General features: G+C 41.5%; 1 protein-coding gene across 1 annotated transcript; it reads right to left on the bottom strand.

The window, feature by feature from the left end:
- Positions 1-1540: 1540 nt before the first annotated feature.
- LOC311361064 (epidermal retinol dehydrogenase 2-like) lies at positions 1541-19432 on the bottom strand. Its single transcript, XM_084481241.1, has 7 exons — positions 19164-19432; positions 18175-18522; positions 15166-15297; positions 13178-13277; positions 12661-12805; positions 9103-9228; positions 1541-3670 (listed from the first exon to the last, which is right to left on the bottom strand). Exons 2-7 carry the CDS (start codon positions 18493-18495, stop codon positions 3574-3576), a joined length of 921 nt encoding a protein of 306 aa, XP_084337367.1. The 5' UTR covers positions 18496-18522; positions 19164-19432; the 3' UTR covers positions 1541-3573.
- Between the last annotated feature and the right edge of the window lie 1900 nt (positions 19433-21332).

The raw sequence follows: 21332 nt of genomic DNA, 5'->3' as shown, positions 1-21332 counted from the left end.
AATCGATTTTTGATGAAAATTGCAAATATTTTTTAAATTTATATATTTATGGATTTATATCACATTTATTTTAAACAAGACACATTTGTGTGTGGATCAGAAATGTGTTTGTGAGAAGAGAGTAATTAATATATAAATCACAAAATACATTTGTGAATCCTTCTCTGTGCATTCATTATTAATGAGACTGTTCTGACCCCATAGTGGTGCCTCGCGGCAGCGGGCAGCGACAGTGGTGCCTCGCGGCAGCGGGCAGCGGGACTGGCGGGATAGAATCGCGGGGAACAATCCCTTTCCATGTCGCGGTTCATGTACTTCAGGGAGTCAAAGCCAAAGTTCCTTTCCCCCCAATTCCTTCATAACCATGGCCGAGATAACCTCCACTACGAGTCTCGTTGTGGAAATACCAGAAACGTCAGAGAACTGGACGCAGTCTAGTCTTTTCACCAAATGCAAGCTTTACGCAAGCTTGCCTTATTGTGTTGCGTGTTATGCGCCATAACACCAACAGCAGAACGGTTATCATTCACCAATGACTTTTGCCTACAGTGCTACACTGTGCGTGTGTCTCGTTTGAACACTTTGCATTGGACCAGTTAAATATCTTCTCCCCTTTGTGTGTGTGTATGTGTGTGTGTGTGTGTGTGTGTGTGTGTGTGTGTGTGTGTGTGTGTGTGTGTGTGTGTGTGCGCGCGCGCGTGCGTGTGTGTCCATGTGCGTGCCTGATTATGTGAAAGCATCCGTGACGGAAATGCTTTGTGAATGTTTCCTTATCCTCATAGTTTGAGATGTGTCCATGTTAGATTCCCCGTGGATTTTAATTAATTAGCAGTCTGTATTTGATCAAGTGTGATGTATTGACCGTACTGCCGGGCCTTATAGATGGCTGGTCCTCCGGTCCTGGAACTGGCCCGACAGAAACAAATCATGAGCTCATAGCATCCATGCTGTGCTTACCCTCAGCTACCCATTTCTTTTGCCTGGGATTCACTATCCATTGCTTCATTTCCTTCCTGATGATGACACGTGATTTTAATTAAAGATAGCCAATACATACCAGTGATGACTTTATCTACAGGGCAATCAAGCTTCTTGGATCTAGATTCAAGATTTACATATTTGAATAAATTGGTATATAGACACTGGCCGCTAGGGGGCAGTGATAGACCGTGGGCAAAATTTCGGCGTGGGCGGCAGAACGCTCTTCACTACCACATACCACTGTATGATTAAAACATCTAGTAAATATGTAATGAGAAATAGAGATTAGGGGAGCTTCCAAATGCTTATACGAAAATATACTTTCAGTTTATAAATGTAGGCTATATCGAAGAATGCCACACATGATTTGCATGTTTTCATCTTTGCTTTGAAAAGGTACTTCTCATTGACGTGTGCTTCAGAGTATACAGAGTATAAAGTGGACAAAACGCTGAGAAGGAAAGACAGGACTAGAGTAAGGTTAACCTCAGGTTCAACCATTCAAAATCAAAGTATGCGTCACCTTCCATAGGGTATAAAACAGCAGCTACAAGCTATAATTGGTTGATATGTTTTATTACTCATGTGTACATTACAGGTAAATTTTACATAATAACAGTTCATTAGTGACCTCAATCATGATTATAACAGCTTGTGCTTCACAACAGCTAGCTCTCTGGACAATAAAAGTGAGCGAGATTATTAAAAATTGTCTTCGGTGCAAAAGATGCAGGTGCAAAGCATATGGGCCACGCCCTTATCCTACATAACCTTCATCCTGGGTGACAGAATCAAACACATAACAATTACAAATGGTTGGCTCTATGCTAGCTCTTTGTAGCATTGATTAAGGGGAAACATGCAATGATACGTTGGGAATATAATAATGCTATTATAAGAACCATACTAGTAGGGCTTTGTGGGGCCTAATGGTAAAAGAAAATGACTGGCAGCAGTGTGCCTTCACTGTAGAGCACAGCTGGTCCCGTAGGACTGGCCATACAACCACAATGACAAAGAGACAACATCTATGGCAATGGTCTATTTCTAGTTCCATTTTCCTGGTCAGTATTACTTTGTAATACTATTGCAATGTAAAGTCATTTTGACACTTCAAATAAAGTAAACAATATTATTGGCTACAGTATAGTAAAAGGACAATACTGGCTATTACGGTACATGAGTATCTGATAAAAACATACATAGGCATGCTATATGTGAGGGGAGCTGAAATGTCTTTAACACTACAAGTTATTGATATATATGCACATACAAAAGTTGGCAATTATGTGAGAGTGAAATGTGATGAAATGTAAATGACCAATTAGACAATCCAAATGATTTCAATAATTAACTATTAATCAACTAAACGTGTATTTCGTTTAGTTGGGGTGTGAAATATGAATCAAAAGCAGCAGTGGTGTCACAAACTCCTTCATTTTAAATGTGTACCTTAAACAAAACCACAATTTGGTTTCCAGTGACGGTCTCAAACAGCACCAAACATTGGCTCATCAGTGAACGGCAGCTGCACTGACCTGTATTTTGACTATAGAAACGGTTTCACTGCCTCCCAGGATTAAGCGCTACAGCAGCAGTCTGTGCTGTACGTACGGCCATCCTAAGGTTCCCTGTGCTGCTTCAGCCACCTCGATCTCCTACAGCCTTTCTTATGTCAGGTGTCCCCAGACTATGAGACGTGTGGTGTTTCTACATGGACTGCGGGGACAGGTGGTGCAGTAGAGGGGGTGGAGTTGCGTGTCTTGCTGTTTCACCTTTACTCCTCTGTTCTTGGGGAAATCACTCTGCACATGAACACTTCTTCTACAGCCAATACCAACCTCGACCGCATAACCGTGGAATCGTACCAAACGGGAGGTACTACTGCACTACAGGAATCCTTCTCCTGGGTCCTCTCTTCGGCACTGTACGACAGATCATAAAATGATTATAAAGGTATATATTCTAAAGACAAAACAGCTCTGGAATATAGGGACTAACCAATATAACAAGTCAAAATACAAATATATAATTTTCCTTCAAGTGGGAGCCCATTGAAATGTTTGAGGCACTAAGATGTGGGATCCTGATGTGGAGAAGCAACTGCGCCACCTATCACCTGGTAAGTGGCAAGTGGAAGACTATGAATCCTTCGTTCATTATCCTTAAGCAGTCTCCTTCGCTGATTGATACCCACTGCATGTTTTCAAACACAATTCACATTGGTGTAAAAAAAAAAAAAAAAAGAATCACTTTGCATTTCAATTAAGCAAATATAACAACTTTGTTAGTATTCTTCATCCGAACCGAATGAAGACGGCGGCTAATGGCGTAGTGGTTAACAAGTCGCCACCGCCTCTCCGAATCAACATTCAAATACACAATGACTCAGGATGGATCCAATCCTATTAAACATACGACAAGGACCTTCCTTGATTAAAAAAAACAAACTTCTCTTTTTTTCCAATGGCTTGCAAGCCAATTAAAAAAACCCTGAAGACGAAAGGCGTGCTTTCAACGATCCACCCATCCTCCTCTCTGGCTCCCGCTCCCCCGCCACAAAGCCACTGCCTCTCCTGCGTCTTCTCCCGTCTACTGCACTTTCTTGTTGTGTCCTCGGAAGGTGTCCATGAGGCTGAAGGCTCCCAGGTACTGGCCCAGCAGAACCCCCTGCTTGGTGGGAAGGATGCTGTGAGAAAGAGAGAGAGGGGGGATGGGGGGAGATGCAAACATTGGTCAACAAGGGGGAGTCTGTTGTGGGGTGCACTGTCAGTAATGGGCAACTCCCTGGGAGTTGAGGGCGAGGGGGGTAAAGGTGGAGAAACAGCCTCCCATCGAGAACGCTGCGTAAGAAGAGATAGTCCTCAAGTAGGCAAGTCTGTCATGCACAGCAGAGGGTACAACGGAGCGACAGGAGGACCGTCTCCAGCTCTCCCCAAGCTGGAGAGCGTGCACATGGCATCACACACGTGCTGCTTGTCAAACTCCCTGAGCCCAGATGTATACTGCAGGCACAGAGTGGAGAGAAGCAAGGTAACCAACACTTTTCTCATACACCACCATCGGTTATGGCGACGGAGGATTGTAAGTGACGATGTTGAAAAATAAAAGTATAATATTGAGTCTGCTTGATGACCCTCAGTTCAAAATCTATATTGCACAAGAAATGTCCTATCTGCCTCCAGAGAGTAACCATTGTGATTCAATTTGCTCGTTGTGAAAGTGCAGCAATGTTCATGGAATGCAAGCAGCAATGATAAAATGAAGGTTTTATAGTTGCTTGAATTGAACAATAACCATTATGTTTGAGGATTATTGGGCTGGGTTGATGCGTGTAGTAGACCTTACTTTTATGTCACCGTTTATCGTTCTGTGGAATGGCCACTTTCCCTTTGTGCACACATCTCATTCCCTCAGGTTTTTTAATCGCCTCTCCAAAGATGCTTTTAGGGATTTCATTTTTCAACCCCAATGACCGGCCCAAGTTGGCAGAGCCGGGGGTACTTAAGACCTGCTGCTGTGTGGTATTACCATTTTCGCGGCGGAACTGAATGAGTTTAAAGACATTAAAAGCATAACGCTGAGCAAGGGGCATTTTAAGGGCCATTTACGGTTAATTATGGGACATGACAGGGTGTTGTCAATAGGCTTGTTTTGATGGACCCAAATACAACCGCTCTACATACATCTGTAATATAAATATGGGTGTGAATATAATCTGTACAACGGCCCTATAGTAATATCAAACTAGAAAGAAAGCAATTTGACTTTGATTATTTGTAAAGGTTTATAAGCTAATTAGCTTCTCTGACACATACTGATGTGAAATGGATTTGATGAATAAAGAATAGTTAAAAGTGGGGTAAATCTATCTCGGTAGGAGTGTATTTGACTCTGACGATAATGAACGTACAGTAACCACCTCCTTCTCAGAATAAGAAAACAAGTTGTGCTAATGCACAGGGATCAATTAAGTCATTTTTTCTTACGGCTCTGTCTGCAAATTCTCCAACAGAGACAGGCAGGTTCCAGAGACAAAAAGCTTTCTCATTGAGAGCAATGGCTCCTTGCTCAGAGGACTGGACCAAGAAAACAAAAAGGAGAACGAGATATCACACATCACACATGCATCACACTATCTCATCTTTAGCAATTAAAACTATTCCAAGAAAGGTGCCTTCTTTTGGTTTACTATCCTACCAATAAAACAGCTCACCTTAATACCAAAATAAATATAATAGTAAATGACAATCCATATATTCACTATGGAAGGCAGCCAAGAATACAAGCAACCAGCAGTTGTACTGTATGAACAGAGAAACAGTGGGGGCATGACTGATGCCCAACCAGGGACCACCAAGTTTCTAGAAAAGATTGTGAAATCAAAATAATTGTATTTGAGGATGCACTCAGATTGGGCCAATGACACAAGACTTAAGGGTTAGTCCAGTTGTAGAAATCACACTCCAATATCTTTGGTCTAAAAATGCAAAAAAAGACATGGTCATCTTAGGCAGTTACCTAATTCTTGGTACATATCTCTTTAACCACATTTATTTGCTGTATTGAACACCTACCCAAAGAAGCAACAAAAAAAAACTTATCTATCCAACACTGATTGGTGCTGATCATTTGAGTTGTGTAAGTGAATGGATTACAACAGCAGCTTAAGACATATTGTAGGATACGTTCATTCATACTGTATATTATTTGACAGACATGAATCACATTAGTGACACAATTATATAGGTTATTCTTAAAGAAACAAATGAATGATTGAAAGTTAGTATTATTGTGAAATCTAAACACCCCAAACTGGTTATTTAATTATGAGTTGGGGTATTGTAGTTCTTTGGAACCCTAAGTTGGTATATGTTTGACAAACGATGACCTAAATGAGGAGTTGCCGGTACAAGCAACGTTTTGGGCTACCCTGGTCTAACTAAGTAGCAAATATTCATTGTGTAATGAGATATATATATATATATATCTCAAATGCACTGTTGAATACAAACAGACATTCAAATTTCCCCTGTATTGTTTGATTTGTGGGAATGGAACGGAGCACTAGCTTAAATTCATTTAAAAAAAATTCAAAATGATAAAAAAATATATATTTTAATTAATGATTTGTCAAGGTATATTAAATAAGCACAACCCCGACAACAAGGCAAATTCTGTCTTTGATTCTAAGCATTCATCTGGTTGTGACATTTCCAAGAATCTGTGCCAAGGGTCACAGTCACATAGCTGCAGATAATATAACCATCATGAAACTATGAACACAAACTAATGCAGGGGGGTGGACCAAAAAGGGACAATGGTAGTGTAGGGATATTCTGCCCATGAAAATTATATTTAGCCTGTTACAGCCACATAGAGGACAGCCCCTTAGTGCAGTTTACGGTGCAGAGAAAGTCCTGAGTCTTCTTTGGTAATGCAGTGTCCCAGGTAGCCACTCAGGAGGGTAGATATCTTCCAGTCTAGGGTGCTAGTCAAGGCAGTAGGATGGGAGGGAGAGGACAGGATTTCTACCAAGTTACTACTTTACTACTACTCTAATTCAAACCTTGTATCTTATACATTTGTTCAGTTAAAACTTTTTTTTTTAACGTGCACACCAACCTCTTGTGCATGTCATCTAAAGAAGACTATTGCATCAGAAGAGATAAAAAGGGCATAGCATGGACATCATTTGGTGAATCCCTCAACAGTCAAACTGTAAAAATGTTCTTATAGACCACTTGGTTAAAATAACTATGACAATGGTTAAAACACGGTTAGGTACATAACCATAGCTACGAAATGCACATAATCAAAGGATTACATTGTTCTCATGCCAGCAGTTATGGTATTGACAATAGGTGGGTTCTGCCAACTTCCTTTACCTTGAACTCTGGAACAGATGGATGCATGGTGCTCTTGGTACATAAGGTTCATATTGTGATAAAAAAGCTCCAGCATGTAAGCGGGGCAAAGGCCATGACGGGTCTATTGGCTTTGACACCTTGGCCGTTTGGTCCATTTCAAAACCAACCCTGGAGCTTATCCCCTGATAGTATGGTTAAATTGTGGTGGTGGGAACACTCATTCAAAGTCTGGTCAGAACCAAACAAACAAACTCTGATCCGCTTGAAAACGGGGGTCCCTGCCCGCCTGTGAGTGAAAAACCATTTGGTTTGCTATAGTGGAGAACCTGATCTGAACACAATTACGGGACGAGGGGGGGGGGGGGGGGGTTCTTTACAACCTTTGGTACGCCTAACAAAGTCCAGTGTGAACGCTAACCGAACCAAATTAATAATTCAAAGTATCCGCTTCACCCCTGAATCTGAATGGATCTACTGAACTATAGGTGCACTATTTGCAAGTATACAGATATAAATGGCAACAGAAAAAGGCAGGCCATGTAGAATTGCTCAATTGGCAAGGTTGTCAATGGGCCAGGTTGCCCAGTTGACGACGGTAGTCCAAAAAAACCCTATTATTAGACTACCCACCAATTGACCAATTTGTGGATAGTCTAATAATGTTATTTTTGTATAATAATAAAACAATAATGTCTCAATTGTGTATCGTAATACACTTTTAATTGCGACTGATAATTCTAAAAACGTATTAAAAAAAAGTATTTTTAGCATCGCTCTCACACACTAGTGGACAAATAATAATGCTGGCGGTCCTTCTCTACATGACCCAATTAAATTTCTCAAACTGACCAGCAGTCATGCATTTTCCTGGCCTTTCTGGGCTACCAAACTGCTTAAGCTAGATACGGCCATTGCAAAAAACTTTTGGAAAAACAGGCACGCATTTCAAAAGAAAGTTGACTCAATTTTCCACAAAATAGCCTGAATCCTTTCAGGCCAGGCTCAAGGCCTTTTGAAACCAAAGTGTAAATGTCTCCATCTACTATTCCGATAGATTTAGGAACTGAATGGCGACCACATTTAACCCTCCAGAAAGTCTGCACAGTATACATGATTCTACCAGAAGCAATTTCCCCTGAGACCGGTAACAGCATGGCATCAGAACAGACTGGTGGAAATATTCTACTAAGTGGGGAGGAATAATAGGATCTATTGTTATAGGAAAGCACCAATGGCTTTGTGATCAATCTGAGACAAAGCCTAGAGCCTCAATTCAAAGCAGGCCATGGCTAAATGAAGTCAGGGCGCCAACGCATTTAATACATTTTAAGATACATTTCAGATTTCCACCATTTGCAGTACTCCCAGATGAACTCCTTGTGAGTATTAAGGTTGGATTTGTACCATACGTACCAAAGGAGAGCCTAATGTAAGTGGCTTTGTGTTAATAAAAAATTTGAAACAATGTCTCTGAAGTACTTAACACTACCAATCACGAAATAAATGATCTGGAGGGTAATATCCTGTCTAAAAATTCAGACTACCCAATAGTCTGTGTGATCTACGCAAATTAAACACAAATTAAAGTGAAAAGTGTAGAGTGTAGGATTTAGCATTAATAAGATGGGGGTGGTGCCAAGCAAAGCAGCTCCCTTTGTTAAACACAAAGTGGAGTGAAATAAAAACTGCTTGCTTGACAGTCTAGTGTTGTCTGGTATACTCAAAAGGAACTACTTATCAGATAGGCTAATCAACTGATTATACATGCATTGAATAGATGGATTTGTACCTTTAAAAAAAGAGAACGTATCTAGAAGTTTGCTGACTATCACACAATACAGATGGGCTTAATAATCTTTTTTTTACAGTTATTGACAAGGTGTGGAAATAGCCTAATATTAATTTCTGAGTGTCCTCTCAACGGGGAAGAAGTCTGGCCACAAACTACTAGACAAGGGCCGGTGAGGGGATAAATGTTGAGGAGGAGAACAGAAAGGTAAGCTGGCTGGTCTGGTTCATCAACCCCTCACAAGCAGGCTGATCTCGGCCCCTTGGCGGGGAACTTCATGTCACATAATGGAAGGAGTCTTCAGGAATGCACCCTCAGACAGATTATAAAACAGATGTGAAGTGTTGCCCAAGAAACACTCGACAATGCATTTGATACAGATGTTGCGTGCATAGCATAGCATCAGAAACATACAGAGCAGACACCGTCAACAAAAAGAACTGAGGAGAAATATTTACTGACTTCTTAAGTCCTGCGATCAGGTACATGCTCCTTGGCAGGAGCAGGAAGACCTGGTCCGTAAGAACCGCCCGGATGATCTTTTTGGCCACGTACGTTGGTTCCAGGATCGGCAACAACCTCGGCCATCTAAAAAAGAAAAAGAGGTTGATAAATAAAATCACAAAGAATAGTGAATAAATGCCAAGGGACTGATGGTGATACTGGTGGACCACTGGACAATCCCCCCCAACACTCCCCCCTGCACTTTAACCCTAACCATATTGCACATCTAGTTTATCCAGTTCTCATTTTTACATACATTTATAATATTCATATGTTAAAACTTATATTGTATTTTATTCTATTGCATTTTATTCTTTTTAAAGCACAGTAAATACAGAGTATGTCACGCAAACATGTCACTGCATATCCTGTATGTGACAAATAAAAACCTTTGAATCTTGAATATTTGACTCGACTTTGACTATAATACTTTACTCCTTTAACAGATGGGGGAGGAGCTAGAAAAAATAATGACTGAAGAGTCACAGTAGCCCATAAAAGCAAAACAGACTAATAATTAGTCAGAAACTGATACTTCACCATGATGACCAACAATAAAGTGGGATTTCTCTACACATCCATATGATACTTTGGGCAATTCTAAAGGATAATCTATAATACTCCAAAATCTTTAAAATTGAATATTTTAATTCAAGGCAATTAAAGATCAATTGTTTGAACTTTATTATGCTACTAATTAGCCATTTCAAATATTGAGATATTGCATAGGATGGTCTCAAAATGAGACTTTGTTAAAAGGCTTTTTACTTCTCCTTTGTTCTATTACTAGGGTAGACATAGCTATGCCTTTGGCTAACAACCCATGAGTATGTCACTTGTATATAATAGTCCACGATCTTTCTGAAAGGTTTACTCAATGGATCTGGGCTCAACAGGATGCGAGCTGGAGGCCATGTGATTCGTCGAGCACACGTGATTCGTCAAGCCTCCAGCATGCAAAGTGCCTCATTCATCAGCGCACCAATCAAGTTCACAGCTTAGGTCCGCGATTGGTTATTATGTGTATTTGCAGAGTAGAGGAGTTGTGACTAGGAAAGCCAGAGTTTGACACAGCAGGAGAAGCAAATGAAATGGAATAACCCCCCCACCGGCGACTTGGAATAGCACCTGTACAAATCCTACTCTCAATTAATCCACCAGTCCTTCTGCAGCCCTTACTCCATGCCTCATGAGGGGTTGAAGCTGCTGTAGGTTAAGAGGGAAGACAACGCTAAAAGAAGAAATAAAGAATGCAGCATCTTCCTCGGCTCCCACCCCCTCTACATTTCACCGCCACTGAGAAATGTTTCACTCACACAACCGTGGTGGAGCTATGGTAACACTGTGTGAACGCGAGTGATGGAAAGATTGATTCAGGGAATCTATCAGGGAAGCAAGGTCCTGAATGGTCAGAAATTAGCCTCGGGAGTGGTCTGAAATCTATATTGTCTTATACAGAAGCAGTCAACTGGAACCGATATTAGCGCAGAGCGATTCACTCAAAAATAGCTGACGAATGGCTTTGCCATTTATTACAAATTACACTCAAATGATAGCTCTTTAATCTTATCTGCACCACCCTTAAGTGGGTCAAAAGTCAATGTGTGTGTGCAAGAGAAATAGAACGAAAATATGGGAATGCGATTTTAGGGCCCACGAAATATGTTCATACCAGAAATATTAAATTTCACCCAGGGTTCTAGTGAAACCAACCTATTAACCAGAAATCTTTTATACTGCAAAAAATAAATACTTCCATATACATCACGTATTCATAAACCAAACCAACAGAAAGCATTAATAGATAGCACATCATTGCAGCACGACAAACTTGTGGTGGGCAGACTCAACAGCAAACGCTTGTGTGGTCTTGTTGAACATTTGACCCTGACTGACAGAAAGTGACAGGCCCTTGGTTTGGCGTCAACACCAAGAGATGGTGCACATGAGCTCCAGGCTGTTAAGTGTCCGGCGAAAGGATGCATGAATGGAGAGGTGGAGGTGAAAGAGGAACAGGTATTTGAATGACTGCATGCAGAGAGAGCATGATGTGAGGGCGGAGAGCTGATTGATGGATGGAGAAAGACAAACGTGAGACAAGCAAAAGTCTGTCACACCTTCCTGAAGTTACCCCGGGCGCTTTGGCTATTCCCACAATGCACCTGTGTCATTTGAATATTTTCTGACAAGGAGAGCTCTTGGGCAATGGTTTTCCATTTGTTGATTTTATTCATGGTCCCCACTCACATACTATCCATCCATCTGTTTGGATGAGTTGTCACAACATGGAAGGAAAAACCAAGATATTTGTCATGTTTCCTTCATCTCCAATTATTATTATTGTTATGGTGCTTATGGTTTTAAAATAAATATTATTAAAAAGAAAAAGATATATATCTCTCAAAATCTTGCAGGAACACGTTCATTCACTCAGACAGGAATGAGGTCCGAGAGGTATATTTGTATAATAGCTGCTGGATTTAGCGACAACTGTGCAGTAATTTCTAATGAAACAAAAAATGTTAGCCCTATTTTATGCCAGAGTTTTGGCAGATTAGACAAAATAACCTGGGCAGGTAAGTAGTTCAGCAGCAGCTTAAGCCGGTTAAAATTACAGGGGAGAAAATCCTGGGTTCATGTCTGATTCCTGAACATTTAAATCCAGATAACAGTCATGTGTTACGAGGAACATGCAGTTTGTCTCTTCCCATTGGCTAAATCCAGTCATCACGATTTCATTCTCCATCCCTCAGACACCTGGTCAGTCCGGTCTAAAAATATAATTTATTTTCTTTGCCCGCCATGTAAGGTTGTTCAGGGTTTTAGTTCCCAGCTGCCTGCCTGTGAACGTGCAGAGAGGACGGCCTCTTCTCTGTTTACTGCAGAGCGGAGGGCCCAATGTTACTGACCCCACACTCCACATCAGTGATGAAGAATACAAAGCTATAGGACACTTTTATGAACTAATAGTGCCATTAATTATTATAATAATCACCGTTTCTAAATAGCAATCATTGTTTTGCTTTATCCGACTTTCTGTATGGTCCATTAGGAAAATCAAACGGCAAGATAAATGCAAACGGTTGATAAAACCTGTAAAAACTATGACGGTTACTTTTATTTTATTTTTAACAAACTGTTAAGAGGCAGTGCTCCATAACATTTTATGACGACGTCAGGGCTCGATGAAGATGAACTGAAGAGCACTACAGTGCGCACCGGCATGAGTCAGAGACAAACTGGTTATTGCATATGATAAACACACATGGCAGAGATAAAATATAGAAAAAGCAAAAACGTCTGACAAGTATGGGTCATCGCCCTTATCTTTGTTATTAAATGTGCCAGGGATCAGAGATTAAAAAGGGAAAGGTAGCGCAATAGAGGGGATTTGTTGTGCAACTGAGGGGAAAATAACCTCCAGAAAGTTCTGTTCAGACTGTGATTGAGAGCTGAAGAACGAAGAACGAGCAATACACACTTTTTTTTTTAATACACCTTCCCATGTCTGCTTACTTGGTTTGGCATCCATCGAACATGCCGGTGTTGATGAAGTAGGGACACACAATGGTGGTCTTGATGCCATCTTTACCGGTGGCGATGAGCTCCAAGGAAATGGATTCGGCAAAGCCCACAGCGCCAAACTTACTGGAACAGTAGTCTGTGTTGGAGAGGAGGACACAGGTTGACATTTGTTATTGACATAAGTTAACACCATTAATTATCATCTTTAGTAATCAGTCCTAAAGTTTTGAACTATATTATTTTGGACTGTTACCTGAAGTACCCATTGACAGGAAGTTCATTCCTGAAAGGAATCTATCAACTACCTAAACATAGATTTGATACTTTTAAATATTATGCAGTGGCCTGAGTTTCTGTTTGACCTGCCATTTTTGACCTGCATTGAATAGGCATTCAACCTTAATTGGGGTTGACAGAGAAGGGTCTAAATGAACATGGCTAACAAATCAACATGGATGAGAGAATATAGGAAAGCACAAAAGCTTGTGGCTGTACCCAAAACACAAACCTGCTAATCCGTTCACTCCTATGAGTCCAGCACTGCTAGCAATGCAGACCAAGTGTCCATGGTTGTTGGCGATCATGGCTGGCAGGAAGGCCTTGTAGGTCTGAAGAGAGGGAGAAGAACCCATTAGAAACAAGAAACCAACAGAGCTGAGAGTGAAGGCTTGTACGGGACACACCTTGTTCTTGATCCGAACAGCAACATCACTACAATATACAATAAAAGCAAAACAGAAAGTCCTGCTAAGATTAATCAATAATTAAAGAAAATCTAAATATCTCAGTTAATATTTCAACTAGGGATGTGAATAACTCAAATTTTTCATGGTTGAATAATCAGTGGGTGGTCTGAACGAATAATCGATTATTCGATGTGTGCCGACATTCACAAAGGCAGCCATGGATCGGCAAGACATCACTATCTTAAACGCAAAAAAAACTAACTTTAACAGTGATCAGTGTTTGTGTTGTATGCATATATATTAATATTTATGCTTGTGTATTGTGTATATTGCTTTTCTGTACATGATTAATAATAATAAAAAATGTTAACGATCCAAATGTTAAAAATCGGCTTTGACCCTCGGGAACGAATAATCGAATAATCAAATATTCTGACCCGTCCATAATTTCAACATAGTGTTGTGAGATCACATTCCGTGTCCGTCTGCAATAGAACTTGTCTAGGGTCTGTTGAAAGGTTTCCAAAGATAACAAAAATTATAGGATCAATCAGCACAATGTGGGATGGTACCAACGGCCCTGCACGAAAAAAATGTAGAAATTGATGGAGCAACAAAACTGTTCCGCCAAGATAAAACTGAATATTAAAAGATAAACAGAAATGTGCATGGAAGGTTTTTCTCAGATTAGAACATGTTTTTGCTTCACCTCTGCAATCATATTGAAGTGGGCAATGCTAGGTGGCGTTTTGGACTTGAATCTGGGTGAGCTCACAAGGCTTTCCAAGAAGGATTCAGTTAGGCAGACGACATGTGGAAAGGTCTTGCACAGCAGTTTCAAATGGTTTTAAACCAACAGCAAACAACTTTAAAAGGCATTTACTTTTATCACTTCCTTATTTATTTATTTTGAAATTTGTCGTTTCCTTTTTATGACATTTGGCTTTGAAACAATTAAGGACCTACACCCTAGAGCACTGGTTCTCAATCAGTGGGCCACGGGCCCTCACACTATTAATTCATATGACTAATTGTATTTTACATTGTGTTGTACCTAATTACATTAACAGAGTGATGAGAAACTGGATGTCATTCACCATACTATAGTTGCCAAAATTAAAGACTGATGGTGTCTAACATTTTAAGTAGTGTGTAGCTTAAAATTACCTGGATATATCTATAGTCAATGGTGAGCGATAGTGATTTAAATAATGTTTTCAATTTAATCACATCCTTTACAGGATATACTGTGCCCCTCGACTACGGTCTGGGAGCCGACAGCAGGAAAGGTGTAACATAATAAAAAAACATTTTCTATATACGCGCGCAGCTGTGAACTCATGTATTGTAATTCATTGTATGATGTGTACTTTTAGGGTTACGAAAAAGACCTATCATTTAGCGTTGTCATAGTGGGAGCGGGGCACTGAAATTATATAGGCTATATTATCGGGGCTATTCGTCACAATATCGGACTATCGGACTCGGAATGACGTAATAATTTCTGTTATCGGCCCGATAATTATCGTGCACCCCTACTTGCCAGCCCATACTCCTCACTTTGTTTGAAAGACTCATACTACCGACAATCCTAAAACCCCTCCCACTCAGTTCGGGTCACACAGTACCCATACCGTGCCATGAAAAGACTACTCATTTGCATAGCGGACTGCAGTGACAAAAGGTTGAGCAACCCCGCCCTAGAGTCAGCCCAGATGCAAAGCTTGCAACAATGACAAAGTCTCACTAAGTCATCGCATGAAACATTTGAAGATTGATCAGTCAGTCTGTCTGTTTGTGTCATACTGACCCAGAAGTGAGCCATGGTGTTGACCTCCATGGACTTCTCGATCAGGGAATCAGGGGCATCCATGAACTTCTTGCCGGTCACGATGCCAGCATTGTTGACCAGGATACTGACGTCTCCGACCTCCCGCTTGACCTAGGACAACGGTCAGAGTGTAATGTAAACCACCACCACAACCACAGACAGGCTTCCATTATCAAACTGTAGTTAACCTGTTATCCAATACCCGACAGTTAAAGCAAACATTGTATGGGGGAGGGGGAGGTGGGAGTGATTAGGAGCGCTTTAAATACTTTCTAGTTAACAAGGATCGTCAAAACTTGATAAAGAAGGTGTTTGGATGTGGCAATCTTCCCAAACTATGCATCAGGACCTGCCACTCAAGATTCCTTCATCTTGTTTTTCATAGAGAGACCATTCATTATCTATTAGCAACATCGGTAGACCTTTTACCATGGTCTGCACGAGTTCAAAGGTAACTAGCTGAAAGAGGCACGTGTTTAACCTGGATTCAACTCTGCCTTTTAAACTGTTTGTACCAGCGGCAGCTGCTGGTCTTTCAAAGAGGGGAAGCTCATTTTCAGCCTACATCATATAAATTGTAAATTTATTGTATTTTCTGCTCTCTATTCCTTTTCAAGGAAATGCTATGTAACCCTGTCATACCAACCAGCTGTCTTTTCCAGTGGCTTGACCAGTGTTCTCTCAATGGCCAGCAGAGCTAGGCTGCTTAAATGGCCTTGGCCCAGTGTGTTACAGGTGTAGGACTTCAGCCACTTAAAACAGGAGAAGCTCCTTTCTAAGATGTAGCTCCAATTGTTGCCACTAATGAGAACAGTTTGTAAAGCTGAGGCATTGCACTGTCCATCTCCATGTCTTTAAGGAACACCAAGAAATCACACAGCATTCCCCTATCACCCTGCAAGTCCAGACTGTCCTGATCTGAATACAGGACTTGAAGTTCAGACCTCAGGCTCCCTGATTCAAAGTGATGGCCAACTACCAAAACAATATTAAACTCAAACAAGGAAATGTGGGAATTCTGTTAAACTGAAACAAGGAATTGTGTGTATAAGTGTATGAAATGTATGATGAAAATTGTCTAGCAATTTCGCCAAGCAAATATCAAGAACTAGGTTGCATTTTGTCTTTCGACTTCGCTTGCAAAATCCACGATGGGATTGAGGACTAAAGAGAGCTCCTGCAACGTTTTATAGTACTAAATTGCTGTCAATCAAACAGCAACTCAGTCTTTGGCAGACCCTCCAATCATCACGCAGAAGTCCAGCGTCCAGGACAGCCCACTACTCCATTCACCCCCAGAGACGCTGAGCGACGACTTTCTCAACTACTTATAAAACATATTTAATATAATTATCAAAGTCAAACCATTGCAAAACATTTTAGTTCAGTGCTATTGTGCCAGAGTCACTCAATAAATAGACGTCATTTTCCCATTGGGAACTAGTTTCACTGGGACGAGGTACAGTGTCTTAGGACAGGTGGGATAGACACCTACATGTAAACGACAATAAACAAGTGTATTTTAAATGCAAACAAGATAACGATAACAAAGAAGATACAGTTTTGCTTTGGGGCAGATAAGGAGTGATAAGGAGTGATACAGCAAACACTGTAACCAGCTGTTATATTCCTCTATTTATAGAAAACTAATTTATGGACTTCATTAGGTACTAAAGAAAACCGATTGCACAAGGTTGCATATGGATTGACATATTAAGTGATGTAAAGAGAGATTGGTTGAAATCTCAGACTTAAATTTTCTTCTCTTTTGCAAAAACATTGGCAATAAGTGCTCATTATTCCCATAGAACCCCACATTGTGGCCATGGTCTCTCAGGTAGGTCTCATATTCATAATACGGCAAAGGCAAGGCCTTTAATTAGTGAGCCTTTGGCTTGGTCCCCATTGTGTAAGCACTTAACAGACATTTATTAACATGAAAGAAACTCTTTACTTCCAGGGGGAAATAAAATAAGTCATCTTCCTTGAGTAGTATCCTGAAATACAAAAATAGATAATGGTCTCGTGGCTGTGTAGTGCATCATGCAAATAGAGCGTCAATAACTGACAGCTAAAATGGTTTGGAAGCCACGCCCCCCCCCCCTTTGTTCTGCTGTCAAAGCTACACAACAAACAAAAGGAGAGAGTGTGTCCGATATGATTGCCCGACAGGTTTTTTTATTTACACAAGGATAATCCCTCCCTTCTGTGCACCACATTTGTTTATAAATTGAGGCATCCACAACTGATGCTTTATATAACTTGAGGCATTTAACTGAACTACTACTATGGTCATTCACAACATACAGGCTACAGTAGGGTGTTGTAGTTTTTAGTCAGTTTATGGTCAACTGAGGAACAATTACATTTGATATGGCAACAGGTAGAAGCTGTAGAAGTCAAACATTTGGAGCACTATAAACCTTTCTACCACAACTGACAAGATTTAATACGATTTTAACAAACATGGCTATTGGACTACCAAAAAGGACGACCTTTTACCCAGTTGCAAAACTAGCATTGTAAAAGTGATTGGGTTAGTCAAATGGATCATGAAATATCACATCATATGCCAAGGTAGACACGTCACACACACTAGTCACTTTCTAATCAAATTCAGTGGTCATATAAAGCATCATAAATACATTAAACAGTCTCACAGGATTTTGTAATCTTTTACAGGGACTCGGACAGACAATGACCTATGCTCCATTAAGCGCAACCGATTTCACAAGTACACGTATCCATACATACACGTCATCTCAGCCATGGCCACTAACTATTGACGGACAATTGAGGGTTTTGACAAGAAGCCCACTGGTTGGAGAAGTGATGGGAGGTTTACACACACACACACACACACACACACACACACACACACACACACACACACACACACACACACACACACACACACACACACACACACACACACACACACACACACACACACACACACACACACACACACACACACACACACCTTACCTGGTCTGCCACGCTGTACACCTCGGCCTTGTCGCTACAGTCACAGATGTAGCAGTGAACCCTGGTGACACCCCTCTCTTTGACCAGCCTGGCAGTCTCCTTGAGGCCCTCCTGGTTGATGTCCCACAACACCAGCACCGTGCCAAGGTCGGCGAACTCCAGGGCCATGAGGCGCCCGATGCCGCTCCCGGACCCAGTGATCAGCACCACCTCGCCGGCCACATTCTTCCTCTTGGTGGGGACGAATAAGAGCACGAAGGACTCTAGGCTGTACCACAAAACTAGCCCGAGGACTTTCAGGGTTTCCAGTATGAAATTCATGGTGGATTTAAAAAAAGAGGGGGAGATCTGTTGTGAAGAGGAAGAAGATGTGGTACAAATTACAAAATGTTTTACCTTTAACAACACAAAGTGACACAGACGTGGTATAACCTCGTTTTAATAGACAGCCCGAAAATAAACTTGAAAGACGAATGAAGGGAGAGGGCGAAAACACGGTCACACACACCAACACGTCAGGAAGGAGGATATGCATTCAGGCATGCGAGGTAAAAATATGCCTGAAGGGCACGCTGAGCTCGAGTTGCGCTTTTGGATTCGTTTTAAAGCCTCCTTATTGTTAACGTAACGTTAACCCATCAGTCGACACCGTTAACCCGAACCCACCTCAGGGATACGGAGGGCCAGGCTGGAGCCCAGGCAACACGCTCAATCTACGTGTTTAAGCAACGTTACGTCTCACATCCTAACTTGTAAATTATGGTTGTCACTGACGGTATGAAACTAGTTGTTTATACTTCCACTCACACACACGCCTCTACACACAACAACTTTGGCTAGCGTTAACGGTTACACACTTGCTAACAAAAGAGTCTGGACCGGGAGATGAAGGCAACGCGAAAAAACGGAGTACACTTAAAACAGGGTTGATGACGGGAGAACGGCACCGGAGCGGCTACGATGGCGTGAATCTCAGGAGATCAACTTACCGAGGTGCAGCCGCTGAACTGAAACTGCGTGTTGATATCCCGGCGTCTTTTATCTGGCGGTGCCGCGCCTCTACTCTCTGCACCAGGGCGACCTTTGCACGTCAGCCGCTCCGTGTGTTCGCCTGTGGTAATTTACATAGGCGGTGCCAAAACACACTACAAGTTCTCAGTTGCTACGCGGCTTCAGTGTGTCTCAGCGGAAGGGGAGTTGGCCTTGTAACGGCAACACATAAGCCAGTATAACCCGGGCATTCACGTGACCCGTGGCCGCCCTCGACAGAGCTCCCTCCCGCTAGGGATTCTGGGGCCGGTGGTGTTTGTGGGGACTTGAGACAAACAAGCCCCGCCCGCACCCGCGGCGGTTCGCCTCGGGTTAGCAAACATGGAATTAGGCAGTTGAATGAGGTCTTGCGTTTTCTTTACAGTTGACCTTGAGAAAGAACTATGTTTTGACGTCATCGTTTATAGTAAAACCTGAATGATAACGTTACTGCTGCCACATCATTTAGAAGCGTAATACATAAGAAACAATAATGGTCCTTGTGCAATACCTCGAGGTACACCACGTTTAATTAATTTCTAGTTATTGATAAATACACGTGGTATATTATGGAACTGTAGTTACTGGGCCACTCATGAACATTACCATTACAGCACTTAAATACGAAAACATACACTTTATTTAACTTAAAAGGCAGTCTACATACTGCAAATTCATTATCACTAATGTCAAAATCTGTATCCTTAAAGTTCCATGTAAAATTAAATAATCCATGATGGTAATTTCTGAAACACTACTTTGGTTTCCTCAAAAAAAAATCCTGAAATAAATTCACATAGAATTGGCAGACGGACAGAACCCTCTGGCCTGATCCACTACAAAAGGTCCAAAAAGTCTACTATGGAGAACCTGTGCCCAAGAAAACACATCCAGCCCAAATAATGATTGTCCCCCTCATGGTACTCACCTTTGTGTCAATGGTTTACTTTAAGTGGCCACAGTTACTACATCCCCTCTCCTCACTTCCCAGCACCCCTAGACCCATTACAGTTTGAATGCCGACGCTAAAAATCATCAATCAAGATTATGCCATCAGCTGGACAATAGGAAGGAAAAGAGCTATGTGTGAGAAGGGTATTCATAGACTACAGTGCAGAATCGAACACCACATCCTATGCCAGCCTCCAATGCACCTGAGACACTTCTCTCTTCCTTCCTTCTCTCCCCCCCCCCCCCCCCACTTTCCAGGAAATGACCAACCAACCAATTTGGTGTGCGGCCTGTTCTGCCAGTGTGAAGACAGTGAACGCCTCAACGTCGGTAGGACAAAGGCAGACGAAAGCCACCCCCACCCCCTCCCTCCTCCAGGATAACGATGCCCCTGCAGAGAGGGGGAGCCACTGCTACTACACATACTGGTTAGAGGGATCAACGAGGAGCAGACGTGGACATCACACACTGACTGACACCCAGGTGAGGAACACACAACCATGAAGTTCTTTCACCTTGAGAACTATGGTGTCGTACGACCGCTGACGGAGAACATTTGGATGGATTGCTTCAGTGCCTGGTGTCGAAGCAACACCACCAAGCATGTGTTCATGTTATTCAAATGATGATGGACTCAGAGAGAGAATGACAGTGCACCTTCAAACGTTCCCGGATCACAATGTCTTATTCATCTTTTTAACAAGACTTTTAACAAGGGTTCCTAATGTTAAAATGTGGATGTGTTTCACACCACATAAGCCCTAATACCTAATCATCGGTCCTCGACACTAATGCTTAACAAAGGGGTAATGCTTACACAACAGCCTTCCAGTTCCAGGGACACCCAAACTTAATCCCTGGAACAGGATATCTTCCAGAGAAACTGGATCATGCTATCGAACTAAACTAAAGACAAAGACAACACCTAGAAAACCAAGAATGTAAAATGTAGGGCATCTTTTAACGTATTTCATGAAAAAAAATATAATTCTAAAACAATTTTAACTGTTAGTAAAACTTGTTAATATAAACTTGCAGCCAATTTGGTGGTCGATGTTATCATCTGTCTTCATTCAGGATGAATGGTGTGATATGAACGTAATTTGAATTTATTAATGGTGATAATTAATCTTTTGGAAACCTGCTCAACTACCAGATGTTATGTATTAATAGCTAGA

The sequence above is a fragment of the Micromesistius poutassou genome (assembly GCF_964030765.1).
Source record: "Micromesistius poutassou genome assembly, chromosome: 16".
NCBI classification, from domain to species: Eukaryota; Metazoa; Chordata; class Actinopteri; order Gadiformes; family Gadidae; genus Micromesistius; species Micromesistius poutassou.
Note: the sequence above shows the minus strand (reverse complement) of the source record. Positions and strands in the feature narration are given on the sequence as shown.

Excerpts from the sequence above, each read along its gene's own strand:
- LOC311361064 (XM_084481241.1), bottom strand. The coding sequence starts at position 18,495 with ATGAATTTCATACTGGAAACCCTGAAAGTCCTCGGGCTAGTTTTGTGG. Across the intron at positions 15,298-18,174 it reads TGTACAGCGTGGCAGACCAG|GTCAAGCGGGAGGTCGGAGA; the intron begins GTAAGGTGTGTG and ends CCGTTGTCCTAG. Across the intron at positions 9,229-12,660 it reads TTCGATGGATGCCAAACCAA|ATGGCCGAGGTTGTTGCCGA; the intron begins GTAAGCAGACAT and ends TTTCTTTTTTAG.